We start from the raw sequence: 22,226 nt of genomic DNA, 5'->3' as shown, positions 1-22,226 counted from the left end.
CTTAACTCAACTATCTAAGTTAGACCAATATTCATCAATCCAAGTAGATTGGTCTCTATTAAGCATATGAATATGATCAAATCATGATCCTAAGAGACCTTATAAGGCTACCATGTACGGTGTGGCTTAGGTAATTGAGAAACGTTACAAGGGCTACTATGCATAGATTAGACAAGTTTTGAAAAGTCAATATTTGTACATATGAGACAGTCTCCAAATTCCACTACTATCATCTCATTACAATTTCTGCCATAATTCCTTTTACAACCCTATTCAAATCTCTCTTGTTTGGAAGGACAATTAGGTTCTTCATTTCCCATTTACTTTATCTTCATCACTCATAGAACAGTTAACTTTAAGCTTACCCTTTTTCATGATTTAGTAAGTTAGTCTCATTATTTAGATAAGATTAGACTCTGATTATTGGAGAATGAGGATGTATTTGTTCATGGATCCATACATATATTATACAGTAATATAAGAAACTAAAAGGATAATAAGAAGAGGAGAGCTCAACTGCATGTAGACAATCGTTAAAAAATTGGGATTATAACCATTACTGGCAAATAAACAAGACAAAATCAACCTAAAACCTTAATTTCCTTAGGCCTAATAGAAGAAAACAAAGAAGGAGCAGCTACTTGTACACTTTTTTGGACAGAAAACCAGCTATCTCAGCTGCAGCTTCATAGGCACCCTCCACACATCGCCCAAGGGCCACACCACAAACGTAGTTTCCACCCAAAAACAACCCTTCCATTCCAGCTTCTCTCAATCCAGCCTTGGCGGCATCCAAAAGATCAAGATGACCAATCAAGAATTGTGGAATGGCTTGCGGCCATACCCTCACACTCAATAACAAAGGATCCTCTGCATTCGTGTTTATGATGATTTTTCTTAAATCCCGATCGACTGCTTCGACAAGTTCACTCTCTGTCTGTTTTCGCACAAGCACTTAAAAGTCAACAGTGATAATAATCTTAAGTCTTTGAAGGAGGAAATCAATGTTAGAAAGAAACAAGGTAGGCTTAGAAGAAGGAATTTAAATGGTATTCAACCATGATGAGCAACAATCAGTAATAAATCCTTAAGTCAAAGGATGAGCAGAAAAGCAATAATAATTCAAAGGTGTAAATTGTTTGGCGACTCCCGTGAGTAAAATAGTTTTATTATGGCATCAATTATCCCAGCAAGGACAGATGGTATCATCTTAGATCTGGAGAACTAATGAAAATAGGAATTAATTATGCAACTACGAGCAATCTTCTTGCTCAGTGATCTGTTCTCTTTTAACCAGACAAGAAGAAAAGAAGAAACAAAAAGGATTCTACTACTACTCGTGGTTGTAGTAAAGCACGGTATATTGACAGACTTATTTGAAGCTCAGCTAAAGAGAGATGAAGCAAAGCGTTTAGGGCTAGTAGGGTGCTAGTTGCTCAAAATTCACGACTGGCTACAATTACTCTTGATCACTTACGGGTGCTTAAAATTTTTCAAAAAAAGAAAAGAAAAAAAAAAAAAAGAAGGCCTAATGAGGTTCTCAGCACAGCTGTGATACAGGAAAAATACACAGAAGACATGGGCATGGATCATGGAAGTTTCAACCCTTTTGGTAAGCCAAAGACAACATTTGTTCTTCCTTTGGAGGTGGCTATCAAAGTATTTGAGTTTGAACATTACATTAATAATCGGTCAAGGAACAAATGCAATATGAGAAAGGACAAATATATAACTTTAGATGAAAACTAAGCTAGCTATTGCGGCAGTCAAGGATGAGAGAGGCATGATCAGGGCTGAGCTTTCATTCCAAAAGATGGGACAAAAATAAAGTTTTCACCGGCCTTTCGGAATCAAGTACACAAATTATTGCAAGAATGGATAGAATTGTTTGATTCCAGCAAGATGCGGACATAACTAACCTAGGAATCAAATACAAAATAGTACAGCACTCTTTTTGCTACACTTTATAGGAATGATTTGGATGGGTAGTATAATTCGCCACCTTTGTCAAGGTCATCTCTATCAAGATTGATTGATTAAACTTAAGAAAGTAATTTAGTCGGGATGATATGTGAACTTGTTGGGATGGGGTATGAGGGTTATAAATAAAGGGTAAGGAGATTCGAGAGTTTGACAAATATTAGGTGAAAGTGGAGAAGAGAGATGACCCTCTCGATAGGTCATCATCCTTGGCATGTTTTAACATAATCAAATTCAATCTATAACCTAAATAAATAATCAGCCTACAAGTGGCAACTTTGCATATTTTCTTTCCCAAAAGATTATGGAGATCTTTTGTTGAAACTATGCGGCACCTAAGTTTGTCACGATTACTTGAGTCAGTGGCTAGAAGTTCTGAGGCAGAGGCTTCGTTTGTTATTTATACAAGTACTCATCTAAAAAAGTGAGTGACAAATGGCAGTTGAAACTATCCTAACAGGTAGCACCATCATTTCAACACTACTATGCATATAAATATAGGTACAACAATAAGCCTTTTGTATTTATTTTTTCCAACGAAACCATAAATAGATCAGAAAGATCGTTTCTAAACTGTGGTACAAAAATTACCTTAGCAAGAATTTCAGTATTTGTAGACCCTCCAATGTAGTTCAAGAGTAACACCCTTCCATCTGGTGCTCGATTGGGAAAAAGAGATGAGCTGTATATAGTTCCTGTTAACATTTGAATGCACTTCAATTACTCACACCAACAGTTACAGATGTAAGGACTGCGTAGCAAAATTTAGGTCAACAGAAGTTATAGACTCAATCCCAGATGAAATGTAGAGAATGCAGGTTTACCCAAAGTTGTCACCCCTTGGCTGCGAGGGTGCAATTGACCAAACCCCTTTAGCTCACCATCTACCAAGCGTTCTTTTCTAATTGCTTCTTTTGGATATGATATAGTAACTGATGCAACTGGTGGATAATAAAATTTTGAAAGTGCATCTGCAGTTGTCACCTGCAGGCAAGGAATCATCAAAGAGAAACGAACTTAGAACAGAGAACCAACCAACTAACAAATCCTGGACTTCCTGTACTCGCACCACTTGCACGACTTCACAGAATCAGAGATTTGTGCATTCTGCACTAGTAAGTAAACTGAGTTTCTTAATAGTTGGATGCATATACTTTATACAAATTTTAGAAAGCACTAGATGGGTGTGCATGCAGCAAACAGAAACCTCAGAAAAAATTAAGTTGCCTTTTTAGTTTTTTGCTCAAATCAGGCCAAAAATTTTACAATTCAAAGGCATACTAATTTCAAGGAGTTGAGAAAATAAGCAGCAACAACTCAGCATGCACAGCTTCTTCAATCAACCTACCCTTTGTTTCCCACCAACACATGCAAAGATAATGGGAGAGAACTCATAATTCTGCTTAATGAATAACCATAATCACAATGGAATCAGCAAAGAAAAAGCTCTTTATGCAAAGGAGAAGTTACAGGTTTAGGCTATGTTTGATCCTTAGAAAACAGGTTTTGGGCTACCCTCCTATCCTCTTTCAACTGGCAGGTCGCTTTCCCGCAATACATTAGAGGCTTCGTTGACTTATCTTGCTTAGCCACCCTTTCACTAACGAGAAGAAAATCCTTTGCTTCCAACTAATTAGATCCTTTTTTGTAATCTTTTACAGATAGAAAGAAACAATGGAACCTTCAATGATTAAAAAAACACGTTTGATAGCTTTCTTTGTAATGTCTTTTTTGTAGCCCATTGATGAAAATAATATTCTTCTCTCAAAATAGTTATAGTTTATGGATCTTTATGCCAACTAGAACAATTATATGTAATCTTCCTTGGTTTGCTTTCGATCTTGGGCTTTCCCACCCTTTTTTGTAATTGTGTCCCATCTATGAAGTGGCTTCTTTTTTTTTAAAAAAAAAGGACATTGGAAATTCTAAATAACATGTGCAACCTTACCCCAACAACAAAAACATATGGTCACTTTTCTTGAAGTTCCAATGTAAGTGAATCTATATCTTCAAAAGAAAATTAAAAAGTACCAATAGCATGAACATATATACTGATTTAGGGTTTCTCTTCTTTGATTCTACCTTAAACATCTATTTTCACTACCTCACTGATGTTTAAGTGTGTTTCCATAATGTCAATTCCATGCTATTAGACACTTAAATCCACTGTGGATGAAGCAAATCACATAATAAAATATACGTTACTAATTTTTACAAATCCATTTTGAGTTTTTGATAACAGGTGATCTGGGTAATAAAAGGGTATGGCTACAATTATGAACACTAAGGAAAGAAATGGAAAAGCTGGAAGTATATATGGAAACTAACATCACAAAAATACTCATGACAAGGCCTTAACAAAAACCATATAATAAATCATATTCAAGTTACAAGAGATTAAATTACCGAGATTGGACGCAACAGAGTGCTGGCAACATAAGAAGGAACTGTCATGATGACACTTCTGCTTAGAATAGAGATTGGCCCTTCTGGTGTTTCATACGTCAAACTATAACCTCCATCATCCATTTTACTGATACTAGATAGCTTCCAAGACAATTTTACTTTACTTCCCAAGCTATCATCAATAGAAAAAGTTGAAGAATTAAGATTGATAGTCACAACTTGTAAGAAAATTTGGTTTTCAATTAGTACTTACCAAGTAGAAATCGCGTTTGGCAACATTGCAAGTCCTTTCCTAAAAGATCCAACAGTTTGGCCCTTAGGCTTTGGCAGACGCCTAGAATGTAAGAAGTTGGTTATTGAACAAGCTTTACATCATGAAGTGGCGAGAGGGGGGGGGGNGGGGGGGAAGAAAGAAAAACAAGGAAACGCCGTGAAGTTAAATCATTACGGATCTCTGGGTGGCTTGTTAGCTTTATTCCTTTCTTGAAATGCTTTGAAAGTTCCACCAATAATACTACCACCATTTTGCTCTAGCTTCCAAACCTTACCAAAAGCTGCTTTCATGCTTAGCTTTGAAGGGTCACCAGCATATACGCCTGAACAAGACAGTTTCAGGTCATAATTGATTCGATGAGAAAAGCAATCCATCAAAGAGGTAAAACCTTGAAAATCTAAAATTATTACAACTTACCTGAAGAGTACAAACAGTGTAGCCATTACTCTTAATATTACTCGTCAGTCATTACTAGTATGCTTATAATTGAAGGGTTACAAAACATTTTCAGCCCTTCCTCTCTCAATCAACCCTTGCAGAAACACTCAAGAGATTCTTCATCCCATTTTCAATGATAATTTCTACGGAAGTCCTAAGAGATAAGAGATCTTTTCAATAGAAATATACCCTTTATATCTTTATCATCCAGGAAAATATGCAGTCTCGTAGAGTGAACAAAAGGGATTTGACAGAGGATCTGCAATCCACACAATGACACTAGAGCGTGCACCAACTTATAATAGTTGGTAAAAATTGATTCAAAAGTTTTATCTCTATAGCACCCGTAAAATCAATTGTAAGTTTTTCTTCTTCTTTTCTTCTTCATTTTCTTTTATATCAATTCAACACATATAGTCAGTGTATAGATCATTTCTAAGCATTAAAGAACACAAGAACACCTCGGAGACCACATTTAAATGAAAACTTATGAATGAATGAGTGAAAATGTGAGATGACATTATTATTCTTTCTATATACAGGACTTCTCTTAGGAAAGTGTTCTATTCCTTGTAGACTTTTTCTCTTCCTAAAATTACAACTGCTTATGCACAGTATGCAAGTAGAATGAGTGACATTCAAAAAATACTTTCTATTCTCCAAGTAGACAACAAAAATTTCCATCATAGAAATTATGTTGAAGATAGACCTTATAACTTGTATATTTAGTCTTCCTCTGATCCTTGGCGTTCAGAAGCCTTATCAAGGATGATAGATTGCAAAGAAGGTGGATGATTGACTTTTAGAAGGGTTCGCTTTTTTCTCATGGAGCTTTGTTGCTGAGCTGGCTGCTAGGTATTTTGTTCTGTTTACCCAAGAAGGTGGATGATTGACTTTTAGAAGGGTTAGACGCTTGGAATCTAAGAAGTAAGGCCAAGGTAGTTGGAAACTGTGCCTTTAGAGCTCTTTTGTGGCACTTGTGGAAGGAAAGGAATGCAAGAACTTTTCAAGATAAGTCTTTACACTATGATATCTTCTGTAATTTTGTACAAAATATGGCCACTTGATGGGTTTCTTTACACAATTAATTTTGTAATTACAGCCTCTTGATGATTTTAAAAGATTGGAAGGCTCTCTTGTATAGGCTCGCTATGGGGGAATGGGGTGCTCACTACCTCCGGCCCTTAGGTTGTTCTTGCTTCTATTATGGAATATGTTCCTTCATTGGTTCTTAACAATATAATATATATATATATATATATATACTCAAAATAAAATGGATATATGGACGTAATTGAATATAGTGAATCACCTGAACAAAATGGCTCTATCAAGCGTTCAAAAACTTCATCACCAAGGTTCCGACGAACAAATTCTTCCACTGATTCCTCTCGACCCTGTTACCTTTGTCAGTATTACAACATATGAGAACCTAAAACTATAAATTTTTGTTTTTCTGAGATTGATGGGGCATGTAAAAGTGAAAATGTACTTCAATATAGAGAAAGAGGATTGAGAACACAAACTGGAGGAGGAGGGCGAATGCCCAGTGCACCAAAGCCTGCTCTGATTTTTCCACCAAGGCTCATCAAGTCAAAGAAAGGGAGATCATTAGGCTTCGCGGGCACTGGTCTGAGCTTTCCATCCCACAATACAAAGCGAGGTGCATCTGGATCTCCCAGAACTAGATCATCTTTCAAGCCACTATCTACCTGTCATAGTATAAGAATCAACAAATAAACAAATAACACAGGGAAAACGCACCCAAAGAAAAATACTCCCGAAAATAAACTTTCATACCACGGATAAAATCATAAGAATATAAATTCCTAAGTGATAGATACTAACGAATATGAAGATCCTCCCACTACACTAATTGGTGTAGTTAGTTGGAGCAAAAAAATCCCACGGAACTACAATCAACAAAACTAAGCAACTGAGAGTGGGTACCTTCTTCAACACATACTCAAGACAGATTGACATTTTCTAGAGTGACTTATCCGCAATAAAGAATTTACATTCACAGATTTCGGAGAAGATTTTCGCTCATAGACAGAGGGACCCTTTATTTATTTCTTTTTAGAGGAACGACATGAATAACTAACTAGGTTCACTAGTATGCTTGGAAAAATTTATCACATCACAAGTAAACACTTAGCATGGACTGATGAGAACATGTATTGATCAGAATATCCTTGCTTGTCTAATAATTATGGATCAGGTTACGGTGAATGGCATAATAGAAAAGGTCTTTTCAGCTGAGAGTAATAATTTGCCGTAGACAATGGCTGCTTGAACGAAAGAGGAGATAGTTGCCCACCTTACTTCGTCTTAGATTATAAAAACTACTTCAAAAAGTTGAAATTTTAAACGTTTCCTATCTAATTTAACCCCAAAGTCAGTTAGAACCTACAATTTTGCCCATTCCCTAAATAAATTTGGGCTTCCATGCTCAAGAGAAGGTCAAAAAAATCAGCCTCAATCCACGAGTGAAAGGACAGTGATATTATTTATGGCAATTCAGCACACAACCCAAAATGGAGAAGACGGGAAACAAATAACGAGAATGATACCAACCACCATAGTGAGAATAGGATCAGAGGGCTGGAAGCTATTAGGACCTTCTTCCCAGAGATAGCCATCCCTCTCAACAGTAGTAATGTTGCCTCCAACGCGACCCCTCGCCTCCGTAACGAGGATGTTAGGGGCAACATCAGAGTGCTTGGTCGCAAGGGCCTGAGCAATACAGAGGCCGCTAATTCCACCACCAATGACCACACAGTCCACAATGGAAGAGGGAGCAGAGCCCTTGGAAGGAGAAAGGGCGGTGGAGCCCTCGGCGATTGAGCATCTGAAGTTGGGGCGAAGGCGATTGATACGGAGAGAGATGCGGAGTGGGTGGAACGAAGAAATGTTTGAGGAGCGGAGAAGAGTGGAAAGGTGAGGACGCCGAAAGGGGTGGTCGGTGAGGAGCGTGGCGCCGGTGGCCATGGCGGAGAGGTAATTGAAAATTGATGGTGAAGAAAGGATGCAGAGTTAACTGTGGATTCGTTATCTACAACATTTTGGAATGACCTGCAAGTCCCCGAACCTGTAGGGGGCCATTGACAAAAATGAGGACAAATTAAGGGGCATTAAAGAAATTTGGATGGTTTTTAATTTCTTTTAAAAGTTTAATTTTTTTAAAAATTTAAAAAATATAAAATATTATTAAATTCGAAAGGTCGGAAAGCACCTAGACTAAAATGGAATGAGACCTACAAGGTAAGTAGTTTGTCTCGGGTGGATGCCTCCTAAAAGTAACGAAGGTGTGCAAAGATAGGCCAAGCTAAGATTTTACTCGTGAGCGTAATGGTATTAGTCTACTTGACTATGAGACGGGTTGGTCAAACAAAGACGAAAGTTGACCATAGTAATCACTTTTTCGATTTCGAGGCTTTCCATCCTGGAACAAAACTAGACCTCATTCCCTCTATGTCCATTCAATCTGAATCTTGCCACGGTTCCTGCAATCATTTATATAAGTTAACACCAGTACTAAATCTACCGAATTTAAAAATGATAATTGATATATTCATTAAATTATGACGGAATTTTTTAATCACATTTATCGCTAAATATATTATTTTATTACAAGAAACTTTTATTTTATTTTTATTTAAAAATGAGTAATATGCACTAAATTATCTTATATGGATAATCTTCTAAATTTTAATGAGGTAGACTTTAAATCAAGACTTTATTTATTTATTTATTTTTTATATAACATTTTTTTAATTTAAAATGTAATAGATATTCTAAAATTACATTTAAAAGCTACTTTAATTAATTTTAATCATAAGTGGAACTAAATATCAAAAAAATGCATTGTAACTAAACACTTTTGTAAAATTAATTATAAACTAAAATACTTAGCTTAAAATATTTATTCTAAACTCACTCTCAAATATTCCTTAATTTATTGAAAATAGCTTTTAATGGTATAAAAATAAAACTAAATATTAAAACAATTATACCAAAATTAATTTTAATAAACAAATAATAAATTAGTTTTCTAAAATTGTTTTCAAACATGTTGTAAGTATCTTATCCACAAAGCTATGCAAATAAATAGGTATACGAATGAACCGAGAGCATGTTCGCATGGGAGTTTGAGGATAAGATGACTAGGAAAAGTCGAAAGGAAATTAAAGTTATTACTTATACTAATAATGTGCACCTTCCTTCTCGATGGCTCAATCAAAATTTCATAGTTAAGCGTGCTTTTCTATGAGTAATTCTGTGTTGGGCGGCTTCTTGGAATTTTTGTGTAATATATCTGAGTGAAAACGAAATATGCTCAGAGGATTTGTGTTTGGTCGGCAAAGATAGTCTTGACACACTCTTTTACTAAAGACAGTAGATTGTCTCGATCATGCTCATAGAACTTCGACCAAAAGCCCGGAGAAATGGAGACCAATTGCACGTCCTCAACCTCCCTATGGTCAACCTCTCAAGGAGGCATGCATCCTTGCTAAATTCAGTTTGGTTCATCTTTTAACTTAATTTGCAATATAAACATAACAAACTCTAATTCTCGTATAAATACTTATCTTCAACCTAAAGAACGTAGGTTTTTGTTACATGCTCTAAACCTTGCTATACATTGAAGCCTGTATGACAAGCATCACACCGGCGTGCAGTTTTCTTTCCTTTTTTGAAGGTCACGTTATTTTTCCTGCAAACATATGTTGTTTTTACGTAAATATTAGGTACGTTTTCTTGTCTCAATTTTGAACTTATATTTAATTAGTTAAACTATGTTTGGATTAATACAAGTGTAAGACATAAAGACTGTCACGAACACGAAAATCATTTATGCTATAGACAACTTACACATTATCCTTTTTCATCGAATCATGCCAATGCAAGGAGTGTTAGTATATACTTAGCACATTACTCACTTCTACTTGAAGCTGCTACCATTGTTGCTCTTTCAACTAAAGCTCCACTCCACCTTATTCTCATATATACCTTATTGATTCCAAACAAATTGATTTTTTTCACCAAACAAATAACCCTTTTTTTTTTCTACTCTTTTATTTTTTTTATATATAAAAATAAAAGTGTCTTGATAAATCCATAAATTTAGAATCTCGCATAAAAAATATTTCTAAATTTTAAAAATTGTCTAACAAGTTCTAAATTTTCAATTTTGGATCGGAAAAGTTCCTCAATTTTCAATTTTAATCTAAATTTGTAATTTAACCTAAAAATATTACAAATATAACACAATTATAAGCACAATCCGAATAAAAATATCTCAATGATCGACACATGGTCAGTTCTCAATAGATGTGACCAAGCACAAGATGGCTAATGTGTCTCGAGACATGGGATGACATCACGATGCATGAGTCGTGTTATTGAAAATGGAGAAGACAATGAGATACGACATTATTGTGTTGCAGACAATTGAACACACACAGAATGACGTATGTGACTAAACAAGCTTGGATTTTGCACAAGTTGTGTTCGATTATCGAAGATAAACATCATCAAACATTCGACGAAGCCACAAAGTTCAGTGAAAAATCTGCATAGGGACTGAATTTCCTCTTAAAACTTGTTGTGGGCGTGTCAAAATCACGACGCTGCACAGTTAAAAAAGTACCACGTGTCATTGTGATAAACATCTATCATTTAATTTATGACATAGCATCTATCAATAAAGGCGTTCATCATTAATAAATTTATAAATATAGTAGATCAGCTGTCAAGATAAAAATGGTAAATAAATAAAAAAAAAACTTCCATTACTAATATACTCCATAAATGGTATATCTTTCATGCATGGATTCAAAAGGAAATTGCATAAAATGTCTACACAAACTACAAAAATACATATCTTTCTGGGGACATGTGTGCAAATAAAGCATCCAAATTTCCCGTCCTGAATATAAAATTTTATCCCTCCTTTTGGTAACCACTAGCTTTTCCATTTGTGTGGCTCTAAGCTTATGATATTATAAGATAAAATAATGGCCAAACTCATCAGAGATCTATGAGATTGCATTACAAGCTTACAAGTTTACAAGTAACAGAAGCAAAGTGAATTCTTCATCATCTATGTATAGAAATGGGATCCTTGTTGACATCCACCTACATCTATCCTGTCAAAATTACTTGATGTATCAAAGTTCTGTTGGGATTTCCTTTATATTATTCCCAACCCCATTTCTTGCATCATACAAACATTGCATTCTTGGAGAATATTTTGTAATAATGTTCCTTTTGGAGGCCTTTGGAATCATATATCTACTTGCATGAACTCATATCCATTTTTATCAACTAAAGCCAATAAACAGGGCATCGGATCGACATCGAGCTATATATACTAGAAGCATTTGTCATTTTTAACCAACCAGCCATTTCCATTCTTCTTGCCTAGTTCACTAAGGTTTATGTTCTTACCTCTTTTTTTCGATTAGCATGAGCATTGACTAACCTCGGTTTGGTCGTTGTTATCTCTGATCTTATTGTATGCCTTTTCTTATAGGTACTCTTGCAAGAGATGGATGCTGGCAGGAACAATGGAAGCTCCACATATGAATGCTTGTTATTTGGTATTTTACCTATACAAATAAGAGAAGTATATGATTATGAAATGTTTTAGAATTGAGTTGTGAGGAAAATATGAAATATAATATGTTGCTGACTTCTTTAATAAAGCTGATATATGTGTCTACAGACATGGACGATACTTTGTACCCTAGAAGTTGTGGGATTAACCTGGCATGCCGGAAGAAAATTGAAGGTAAAGTTTAACACAAATGATTTCAAGTTGGAAAACACATAAAAGTCGTACTATTAACGGATGATGTTATTGTTTGGATAATAATGAATGCAGAATTTATGTTGAAGTATCTGCATATGGAGGAAAGTGAAGTGCCTAGGATGTGCTTGGATTTGTATGTGGAATATGGAACAACAATGGCCGGGCTAAAGGTGAGTTCGAGGTTATTAATATCTTAATCAGTTGAGCTATGTTTAAGCTGACACTTCACTACGTCTAGTGACATGAAGATAATGATGATATGCGTGATATTCTTACCAGGCTTTGGGTTATGAATTTGACGATGACGAGTATCACGCCTGTGTTCATGGTACCTTACCTTATGAGGCACTGAACCCTGATCCAGTTTTGAGGAACCTCCTACTTTCCATGCCACAGCGTAAAATTGTAAATAAACAACAAAAGTCATAGCAATTGATAAAAACATACCAGTATTTGTATACTTCTTTGTGATCCTACATAACTTTGTGCAGATCTTCACAAATGCTGACAAGGGCCATGTAGCTCAAGTTCTTCACAGGTTGGATTTGGAAGATTGTTTTGAAGGGGTTATATGCTTTGAAACTCTTAATGACCAATCTTCAGAAAGCAAAAGCAATGGCATCCTCTGCAAGCCCTCCATTGAAGCCATTCAAGCTGCCATCAAAATTACTGATATTGACCCCAAGAAAACGGTAACCAGGCCGACTATCAATATATTTATTTAGCTTTTCCCTGTTCCAGAGAATTAAAAAAAATCACTAAATTTTTTTTCCTTTTCCATCCTCAGATCTTTTTCGATGACAGCACCCGAAATATTGAGAGTGGAAAAGCAGCAGGCCTTCACACAGTTATAGTAAGTATTATATTTGTTTTGGTTGGCATTGGGCTTAATCAATTGATCATGATGCCCAGAATCAATCTTCAATGCCATCATGAAAATATTGCATCACCTGCAGGTTGGAAGATCAGAGTTAGTCCCTGGGGCTGACCATGCCTTAGGTAGCATACACAATATAAAAGAGGCATTACCAGAGCTATGGGAAGGCGAAGACGTCGACCAGCCAGAGCAGGCTAAGCAGTCCCCTGCAGTTGAAACTATGGTCCATGCATAACCATGCCCATCCTCAATTTTGAATTAAGCATCTTCATGGCTTACTAAGATGAATGCATTGACTATAAACTTATAAGAATTTAAAAATATATTTACAGGCAGAATGCAAAATAAGTAGTATAACCCGGAAAAACCTTTCTGTTCTGCAAGCTTTGTTACTTAATGTGGAACTAATTCATACCAAAGAACTGTACCTCACGCCCACATGGGTGGCTATTTAGACGAATTTGCTTCATTTGTTTCTCTGTTACCTATGAATATGCTGTAGCATTTCTCAATCTACTAATAGCTTACAGTTTTAACTATGGTATTGCTGCAATCATAATATATTTCTCGATACTCATAGATAACAGCACTGAGTCTCACGAGTCTCACGTGTCGACCACGCTAAAAAAATTTAAATGTAGAACAGGAATTTTAAAGATGAAAATAGATCACAAAGATACATCAGTTACTAGAGAATACAAGAGGCCTTATCATCCCTCAATATATATGTGATTCCCAACAATCAACAATTCCATAATATTCTCTACTCAGAACTAATAATGTTAATCGTGTGCATATCTAAGCCTCAAAAAACTTAATAGCTACAGTTACAACAAGGCTAATCAATCATCATCCGTCAGCCTTTAGTTCTCCGCAATTAACAATTCTGCATGGCAAGCGAGGAATATCTAATCTGCTTGTTTCTTGTGATTCAATTTTTCGCACAACATCCATTCCTTCGATAACGTGTCCAAACACAACATGGCGATTGTCCAACCATGGAGTCTATTTGATGCAAAATGTAGATGCATTAATTATTGACAGAGACGTGGAGTAAAAGAAACCTATGTTAACAAAATGTTATGCTGAGACAAAAAAGTATGCTTTGAATTCAATAATTCATATGATTGCTTTGAGTTCAAGAATTCAATGAACATATGAACATCAGTTCAGCCTTCCAAGATATTTCATGTCTAGAACTCATGATCTAATTAGCCATCCAAGATTGACAAGTTTCTCTTATTTTGATATATAATACATGGAAACCAATCATTTTTTTTTCTAACAATAAGAAACCATTTCTATTAAAAGAAAAAGGATATATAAAAAGAAAAGGTCTCCAAACTTGATTCATAGAGTTTGAAGAGTAGATTATGAATTTTATGGAAGGCTGGAAGGAGGAGAAAACCAAACACTATCTGCGAACTGCGGGTGATTAATACGAAAGAAGCCCCTATATACCTTGAATTCCTTCACCACAGTATGTCCATTTCCTAACACTATGGAACATAAAGGATCTCCTTGACCAAGGAACAGATGCTCCTAAATCTGCTTGATTGTCTAGATCATTAGCTAATTATTTAGTCCTAAAGGTTTTTGAACAGAAGGTCTCCTTAGTTTGGAGGATAATTAACAAAAATAACAATCCACTAATAGACCCTTTATAAATCAAGCTTAGATCAGTTTCATTCATTCTTCTGCAATCATACATGACCTGATTTTCAACAAAAGACAAAGTACTAATCGATGCAACAAATAACCAGCATCCAATTCTCATATTAAGTCATTTTTGCAGGGTCAGATTTTTACTCGTAATGATTAGTAGTTTGAGTTTCTTTATCAAGTCCCACTACAACTCAATAGATACTTTTCTACAATTAAACTTTGTCATAAACAGAAAAGAATTGCAAACCAGAGTTATTGAAATGAAAGAGGAACAATTCCATTCATGTTCAAAGCAATAGGCTGCAGAAGTTGAATTACCGAAACAGTGCAGATGAAGAATTGGCTTCCATTAGTATTAGGTCCGGCATTGGCCATGCTAAGTACACCAGGCCCTACATGCTTCACTGCAAATAAGTCAAATAGTATTAGGTGTCGTTGGATCTTTATTTTTATTTCCTGACATTCTTCTACCCAGAGGCTGATACCAAAAGGTTAACCGTTCCAGAATCACAACGGTCATATAGATAAATAGTCATGACATACATGAAAAATTCTCGTCTCGGAAACTGGGACCATAGATACTAATACCTCCAGTTCCCTGCAGCAAAAATAACAACAATACAGCTTAAATCAGATTGGAGGCTTCTTTTACAGAAAGCCTAGGATTCCATTTGTGTGTATGGGTATTTAGTATATACACATAGAAGTGTATATATGTTCAGAGAGAAAGAGTGAGTACATCTCCATTAGTGAAGTCCCCTCCTTGAATCATAAAATCTTTAATCACCCTATGGAAGGAACATCCTTTATACCCATATCCCTTCTCTCCTGCACCATGATACTTCATTTGATAATAAATGAACCAAGTGGAAAAATTATGTTCCAAGAGGAAGTCAAAAATTTTAAATTTAAAAAATTAAAAGAAAAATCTTCAAGAAGATGGTGGCATTCCATTTCCAACTTGCCTGTGCACAAGGCTCGGAAATTCTCAACAGTTCTTGGAACAACATCTGCAAAAAGTCCTATCACGATTCTACCTGCTGGTTCACCTCCAATTTCTACATCGAAAAAGCACTTGGTTGATACTTCTGCTTGCAGCTCTACGTCCTACATTGTTTTATAGGAAACATTCAGATAACAATTAAGATAAACATCCTACATTCATAGAAAATATAACATTTAAGATTAACAAAACAGATAACTAATATGAGGACATAATCAATAACAACAACGCAGAAAATTTCTGAACAAAGAATCAACTCAATCAACAAACATTAAAATATCTAATCCCTTCTAAGTAGAAAAGCTATACATGTACAACACATACACTGCACTAGAAAATCTTTATTTCAATCTAAACTCATAACATGAGACGGAATAGTTTCCCCTTTTCTTTCAGCCAGTGGACAGATTAAATTCAAAACTAAGAAGGAAGCGAGCATAATAACTCATTTACTTTTGCCGCGGTGCTTGCACAGACGAGTCTTCTGTTCTTCACGGGAAACGCTTCTCTCAAGATAGGAAAACTCGAGCGTCGAGATCCCCACGTCGATGTTCTTACAGGAGAGTTCATAGGTCGAACTTGCGATGAAATTGATACCAAACTCGTGGAACTACATATCAGTTGAGTCTTTGGAGACTTCAACGAGCGTAGGAAATATTGCCCCTGTACATGAAACAAATCAACATTGGGATAAGAAGAACAGAATTAAACAAAAATAACACGAATCAGACGATTTCATGTTATGAAGAAAAGATGAAACTTGGAATCTGATATGAACAACGCAAATGCAGATGTAGTAAAGTTGGAAGCACAGTGGGAGATAGAAGATAACCTGTGAGGGAGAAGGCAAAGTGCCTAACACACCCATTGGAACGGCGGAGGCCATGGCTGTCATCTGCAAGAAATTTCACCGGATAACTTCTATATGCCGTGGCTTTGGTTGTGTTGATCAACAATATCTGTTCACCTATTCAATCTCTTTTAAAAATAACAATAATAAAAGAATATAGTTTTGAAAAAAATATTATTTATCTTTTGTAATAGTAAATTTAGGCTATAAAATATATCTCAAATTTTATTTTATTTTATTTAAAAAAAAACTCAAAAACACCTAAAAGGGTTTTTAAAAAATTATTTTTTAAAATATTCCAAAAATATTTTAAATTTTCAAAAATTTGACTGATTAAAACTTTTTAATAATTTCAAAAGTAGTCTTATTATTGCTGGTAAATTTTTAAAATTAATATTAATAAAAGCGATAATTTATGAGGGGATGATATACGATTTTTATCTCGATAGTAAATTTTTTTTACTGAAAAAAGATAAAAGGTGTTAATGTTATTTTTAAATTTTCATGTATATTTTTTTAACATATTAGTAACGTTCATTTTTCACTTTTTTACAAAGTTGAAGATATTTTTTAAATAAAATATCAATGATTTTGGTAAAATTTTTAAATTTGGACAAAATGCAAAGTTGAGAGGTACTTTTATTAATTTAACCTAGAATTATTTATTTTAATAATATTTTTTATTATTTTATTTACAATTTAATATTAATTTTGAGAAAAAATATAAAATTATTAATATAATCTTTAATAACTCACTATCACATCCAAGCAATAATTTATTATATGAAAATATTTTTTTACAAAGTTTACCTGATTTAAATTAAACCTAATTTTATTTTATCTAATTTATTTTTAAAGAAAAGGCTGAGGAAAAATAATTGTTATAAAAAAAATTATTTTGGTTATTAAAAATAACAATTTTAATTTTTAAACTTTTAAATTGTTCATTTTTGTCCAATGATTTTTATTTATTTACTAATTTATGATTTTCAAATCAAATGAAGCCAATTTTTAAAGCTTAAGGATAAAATGAAATAAATATTTTAAAAATAGATATTTGTAAAATGTAAAAGGAAAAAAAAAACTAAAATAGAATAATAAAAAATTAAAGAGAATTTGAATTGATAAAAGAGTTTGGAGGCGACATTGGAGGGAGAATTGAGATCACATTTTGAGAAAGAAAAGCCTGAAATTAGGGCTTTCTTCCGGTAGGATTAGATGAATCAACCGTCCAAAAGGAAGAATTTCCGGAAAAGAAATTGTTGTGATTCAGAAGATGGAGGAGATGATGCAAACTCCGTCAGCACGAAATTGGAGGAGGAGGAAGAAGAGCACAGGTTGGCATTGGAGGAGGTAAAATTCTTGCAGAAACAGAGGGAGAGGAGGGCAGGAATTCCTGCAATTCCTGCAGTATCGACGCAGACTAGCACTGCCGGTGCTGTCGGCGGTCTTGTTCGGAAACCCACTGACGCTAACAGTAATATTGGTGGCGGGGGGGTCGGGGGCAATAAGAATGAAGGTGCTGGAGGCGAAGGCGACAAGGATGATTTGGTCCTTCAGGATACATTCGCTCAGGAAACTGCCGTCATGGTTGAAGATCCCAATATGTATTATTCTCCTTAATTGTATCGTTCTCAACGAAATTTTTCTATTTGATGGATTATATTCTAGGAATCGAGGTGGGGGGATGTTTTATATGTTTAAAATTGGGGGTTTGATGAGTTCTCATGAAAGGTTGAAGTACATTGAACAAGAACTGGCGAAGAAAAGAGGAAGAACTGTGGAGAATGTAGAAGGAGCTGAGAATGACTTGAAACAGGCAGAAGATGAACTATACAAAATCCCAGAGCATCTTAAAGTGAGTGAGTAGTCAATCTAGTGTTCTTAACGTTCTTGTTTCATATCTTTCAGTTCTTCTGTTCATTGCTATTTCACTGAGTGCTGCATTTGATTGTTGTTAGAATTATCGAAGCTAGTATTTGGATTCATCCGGTTTGTATATTCTGGGACTTGTTTATGCTTATCCTTTTTTGGATTTTGTCAGGTGAAAAGACGAAATTCTAATGAAAGTTCCACTCAGTGGACTACAGGGATTGCAGAGGTTCAGCTTCCAATTGAGTATGTCTTTCCCCTCCTTTTTGAAAGAGTTTAATTCACACGTCCCAATGATGCTCGCTTCTTAATACTTTCTGTGAACTGGGGTAATCAAAAGCAGGAACAAAAGTGGAACGAAACCAATTACTTAGATATTAAGCTTTACTTGGTAGCTTATTATACTTTTATTGATCATGAGTTATTATCCATGTTAAGGATATTTAGCCTTGAATTATGGTTTAACATATGTATCATATTTGACCCTTTATTATAGACAAATATGTTGTACGATTGAGGATATTTAGCCTTCCATTACGGTTTATCATAAGTATCTTATTTGACCTTTTATAGGTAAATATCTTGTATCTATTTATTGCTCTTTTCATTTCCTTTGTAACTTATTTGATTTCGTAAATGATTATAAATAGAGAACTTTCACACTGTTTAGGTGCGGTGGTTTTAGCAAATATTCTCAATCCACATAAGCATTTTTCATAGTTACATTCGGTGAGGATATTTTCCTCTGTCCTTTGTGTGGCCAATATTTCTATTTGTAACAGATTCAAGTTGAAGAACATTGAGGAGACCGAGGCTGCGAAAAAGCTCTTGCAGGAAAAGAGATTTGTGGGTCGTTCAAAATCAGAGTTTAGCATCCCATCTAGTTATAGTGCCGATTACTTCCACCGTGGCAGGGATTATGCTGAAAAACTTAGAAGAGGTGCCTCGTCTCTTTCTATTAGTTTACCTTTTGGGATGATATTGCACTGTTATTTACCTGGATCTGATTTAAAATTTTGGTGATAACCTTCCTATGATGATAGTTTCTTACAAATTTTCTGCATTTCAAATGTTAGAGTATGTGAAAGTCTGGTGGTACTCTGATGATGTTGCTAAAAGCATGCCTATGATCTAAATTCTAGATATTTGTTGGATTGTTCAATCATTAAACCAAGAAACCTTATATCCGGAGAAAGGGATGAACATATAATCGTGTGCTTAATTAGATATTTTACTGTTTCTGACGAGGAATAAAAAAATATGCAGAACATCCTGAGCTGTACAAGAATAGAAATTTGCAAGATGATGGTTCAGGCTCCAAACCAACTGATAGTGGCACCGAGGCTGCAGGACAAAGGCAGGCTGCAACTGATGAGTTCATGCTAGAACGCTTCCGGAAACGTGAACGCCATCGTGTGATGCGGAGATAACACGACCTATCAGGCTGCTATTTCTCCGCAATTTGAGGTAACGTACTTGATAAAAGAAGTATCAAGGATAAAGATTTCTGTCCTCAAAAGCATCACGGGGTCATCTCAGGACCTCAGGTTATAGAGAACAACTACTTAGATCGTCGATTGATTTGTCATTCATAGTTTATCGTGGTAAACTCGGCCGATTGAATTATAATTCAAATATACTTTTGGATATACTGATATTGATGATGTGGTTTGCCTCTATCTGGTCTATCTATTTGTATCTTAATCTAGCCTCTGCATTTGCAGTTACATTTATCAGTTTTCTTGTACTTAGCCAAGTGCAGAGCTACCCAAAGTGCAAAGTGAATGGAAAAAATAATCCTTTTAGGTGACACTGAGATAGAAAACATGAACAATATTGGTGTTGGAAAGTTATAAACAAGTTATTTGATGATGCATTAGCTAATTAGTTCCAGTTTTATCATCTTACTCTTTACTATTGTCTGGTTCTCTTTCTTTCAATTTGCTGCTTTATTGATGGGTATAAGAACTCTAGGTTTTCTTTAGACGTCAATGGCTAATCGAGTCTAGAACTTGGACAAGGGCTATGGTGGCTGCCTACCAAAAGTTTGACGTTTTTATGAGTTATTTTGATAATCACGTGTGATAGGTTTGGCAATTGTCTTGTGAGACAAGTCCGAGGGTAGGTTAGATGGTTGTGTTGTGAGAAAAGTCGAGGTGTATATAAGTTTATTTGTCCCATATAATTGGAGGAAACGATGTTGAGAGCAATGAAGACTTTGTCATTTGTCATTGCTAGTCTGCATTTAGAATCGATGAACCCTAACGGTTGAGGTAGAGGTGCATTTAGAACCAATGAATCCTAACCGTTGAGGTGGAGGTGCATTTAGAACCAATGAACCCTAACCGTTGAGGTAGAGGTGTATATAAGTTTATCTGGCCTATATAATTGGAGGGAATGATGTTGAGAGCAGTGAAGACTTTGTCATTGCTAGCTTGCATTTAGAACCGACGAACCCTAACCATTGAGGTAGGCGAGGCTTCGCCAATTAGCACCCGAGCTTCTAGAAATAGCTATCCAATCCTTAGAATCTGAACCTTTTATCCAACCATTGGTGATCTCTCCTACTTCTCCAAGGTTGGTTTCATATCAAATCCAGTTCAAAGTAGTCTCTTCCCCTAATGCTTTCCATTTCAACGGCATTCAATTCATTGTACATACAATGCAACCACAACAGTTTCAAGTCAAAACATAAATAAGTTTCATTTGATATAAATATTTAATTGTCATTTAATATGATGATATTTGAAATTTAAAATATATAAGTTATAAGTAACATTTAATTATTATACTAATTGATTGCTGAATAAATTTTAAAATTTATACCATGCTATTCATTACATATTTACCATTAGATGAAACAGTTAATATAAATAAAGAACTTTTGAATTCATTAATACAAAAAAAATATTTTTAAGCTTTTTTAAAAAATAATAAAAATAAAATTAGTATTTTAAAAAATAACTTATATATAGATAATTTTCATCTATATTGACATAATAATTTTTTTTTTACTAAGATAAGAGTATTTTTTAATTTTTTTTTTTTAAATATTGAATGATATTTCTAAAACAATATTGAAAATAAAAAAAATAATTTTTTAAAAAAATATGTTAAAGTTTAAGAATATTCTTTTTAGACGAATTAGAAAGTTTTTAATCTTAATTTTATTATTTTCTTAATTTATTTATTTATTTTCTTAGTTTTAAATATCAATGTTAATAAGTATATATATATAGCCTTAATTTTAATAAAATGTCCCCCGGATATTTTTTAAAAATTATATAAATAAAAAAATCATAAAAACTTCTTTTATGACTATTTCGCTCATGTTAATTCCCTTCTTACATCAATGTCAATCACACGTGTATATATATGAATCGTGGATGAAATTGTTTATATAAAAAAATTTAATAATCTCATTTCATTTTTTATAGGAGCGTTTATAGGTTAAGTTGGATTGAATTACAACGTTTTTTAACCCAATTCAATTGTTCGAGTTGTAAATTTTTTTAACCCAAACCGCTCTTATTAATTTAAACGCTAGTTTGTAAACTTATATTTATTTTTAAGCATTTAATTAATTTTTGTAATTTAATATCAATATATAATTTAAAAATTATTTTTTAAATAGTTAAAAAAATATATTTAAAATGGTTGGTGAATAAATAATAAAAATAATAATTATAAAATTAAATAAAAATAAAATAAATATAGAAAAAAAATGTATATTGGGTTCGATTCAACCTAATTTAACAAAAATCTACGACCCAATCTAAACTCAACCCAACATATCTATTAAGTTTTATTTATTTAAACTCAAGCGGGATAAATTTATTATCGGACTCAAATCATACCAGTAGAGTAATAGAGTTGGATTGATCGGGTTTTTTTTGGGTTAACAAAATTTTTAAAATCTTTGAAATAAAAATAATAAATTGATTTTAATCGTTACAAGAAGAAGCAATTAATTTGTAATTAATATTATTTAGAGGATATTGTTTTAGAAATTGGTAAAATGGAAGAATATTAGGAGCCACACAT

At 34.2% G+C, this 22,226-nt stretch overlaps 4 protein-coding genes and 1 long non-coding RNA gene across 7 annotated transcripts; 2 read left to right on the top strand and 3 right to left on the bottom strand.

The window, feature by feature from the left end:
* Nucleotides 1–423: 423 nt before the first annotated feature.
* LOC111487440 (protoporphyrinogen oxidase 1, chloroplastic-like) lies at nucleotides 424–8,168 on the bottom strand. Its single transcript, XM_023134844.1, has 9 exons — nucleotides 7,676–8,168; nucleotides 6,625–6,810; nucleotides 6,411–6,495; nucleotides 4,835–4,982; nucleotides 4,640–4,720; nucleotides 4,387–4,558; nucleotides 2,805–2,964; nucleotides 2,572–2,675; nucleotides 424–937 (listed from the first exon to the last, which is right to left on the bottom strand). Exons 1-9 carry the CDS (start codon nucleotides 8,087–8,089, stop codon nucleotides 638–640), a joined length of 1,650 nt encoding a protein of 549 aa, XP_022990612.1. The 5' UTR covers nucleotides 8,090–8,168; the 3' UTR covers nucleotides 424–637.
* A 2,185-nt stretch (nucleotides 8,169–10,353) lies between these two features.
* On the bottom strand, nucleotides 10,354–11,711 carry LOC111487133. Its single transcript, XR_002718997.1, has 2 exons — nucleotides 11,586–11,711; nucleotides 10,354–10,731 (listed from the first exon to the last, which is right to left on the bottom strand). It is a non-coding gene; the product is annotated as an uncharacterized LOC111487133 (long non-coding RNA).
* LOC111487131 (uncharacterized protein C24B11.05) lies at nucleotides 11,431–13,276 on the top strand. Its single transcript, XM_023134391.1, has 8 exons — nucleotides 11,431–11,537; nucleotides 11,637–11,703; nucleotides 11,829–11,894; nucleotides 11,988–12,085; nucleotides 12,195–12,320; nucleotides 12,407–12,607; nucleotides 12,703–12,768; nucleotides 12,872–13,276. The coding sequence occupies exons 2-8, from the start codon at nucleotides 11,652–11,654 to the stop codon at nucleotides 13,025–13,027; spliced, it is 765 nt and encodes a 254-aa protein (XP_022990159.1). The 5' UTR covers nucleotides 11,431–11,537; nucleotides 11,637–11,651; the 3' UTR covers nucleotides 13,028–13,276.
* A 60-nt stretch (nucleotides 13,277–13,336) lies between these two features.
* Nucleotides 13,337–16,433, bottom strand: LOC111487130 (peptidyl-prolyl cis-trans isomerase A1). Of its 2 annotated transcripts, XR_002718996.1 has the most exons (8): nucleotides 16,293–16,433; nucleotides 15,914–16,123; nucleotides 15,423–15,564; nucleotides 15,197–15,285; nucleotides 15,001–15,055; nucleotides 14,776–14,861; nucleotides 13,591–13,797; nucleotides 13,337–13,413 (listed from the first exon to the last, which is right to left on the bottom strand). XR_002718996.1 is itself a non-coding variant. In XM_023134390.1 (7 exons), exons 1-7 carry the CDS (start codon nucleotides 16,353–16,355, stop codon nucleotides 13,642–13,644), a joined length of 801 nt encoding a protein of 266 aa, XP_022990158.1. In that variant the 5' UTR covers nucleotides 16,356–16,433; the 3' UTR covers nucleotides 13,423–13,641. The 2 variants fall into 2 exon arrangements, 1 of the variants encoding a protein (XP_022990158.1); XM_023134390.1 differs by lacking the exon at nucleotides 13,337–13,413 and having other exon boundaries at nucleotides 13,423–13,797.
* Nucleotides 16,434–17,426: 993 nt separating this feature from the next.
* On the top strand, nucleotides 17,427–20,069 carry LOC111487129 (protein COP1 SUPPRESSOR 2-like). Of its 2 annotated transcripts, XM_023134389.1 has the most exons (6): nucleotides 17,427–17,917; nucleotides 18,045–18,168; nucleotides 18,355–18,428; nucleotides 18,965–19,122; nucleotides 19,449–19,654; nucleotides 19,692–20,069. In XM_023134389.1, exons 1-5 carry the CDS (start codon nucleotides 17,529–17,531, stop codon nucleotides 19,610–19,612), a joined length of 909 nt encoding a protein of 302 aa, XP_022990157.1. In that variant the 5' UTR covers nucleotides 17,427–17,528; the 3' UTR covers nucleotides 19,613–19,654; nucleotides 19,692–20,069. The 2 variants fall into 2 exon arrangements, with proteins under 2 accessions (XP_022990157.1, XP_022990156.1); XM_023134388.1 differs by having other exon boundaries at nucleotides 19,449–20,061.
* The last annotated feature ends 2,157 nt before the right edge of the window (nucleotides 20,070–22,226 follow it).

Source organism: Cucurbita maxima, unplaced genomic scaffold (assembly GCF_002738345.1).
Source record: "Cucurbita maxima cultivar Rimu unplaced genomic scaffold, Cmax_1.0 Cma_Scf00012, whole genome shotgun sequence".
Taxonomy (NCBI): Eukaryota; Viridiplantae; Streptophyta; class Magnoliopsida; order Cucurbitales; family Cucurbitaceae; genus Cucurbita; species Cucurbita maxima.
This window is presented reverse-complemented; position numbering and strand designations above follow the sequence as displayed.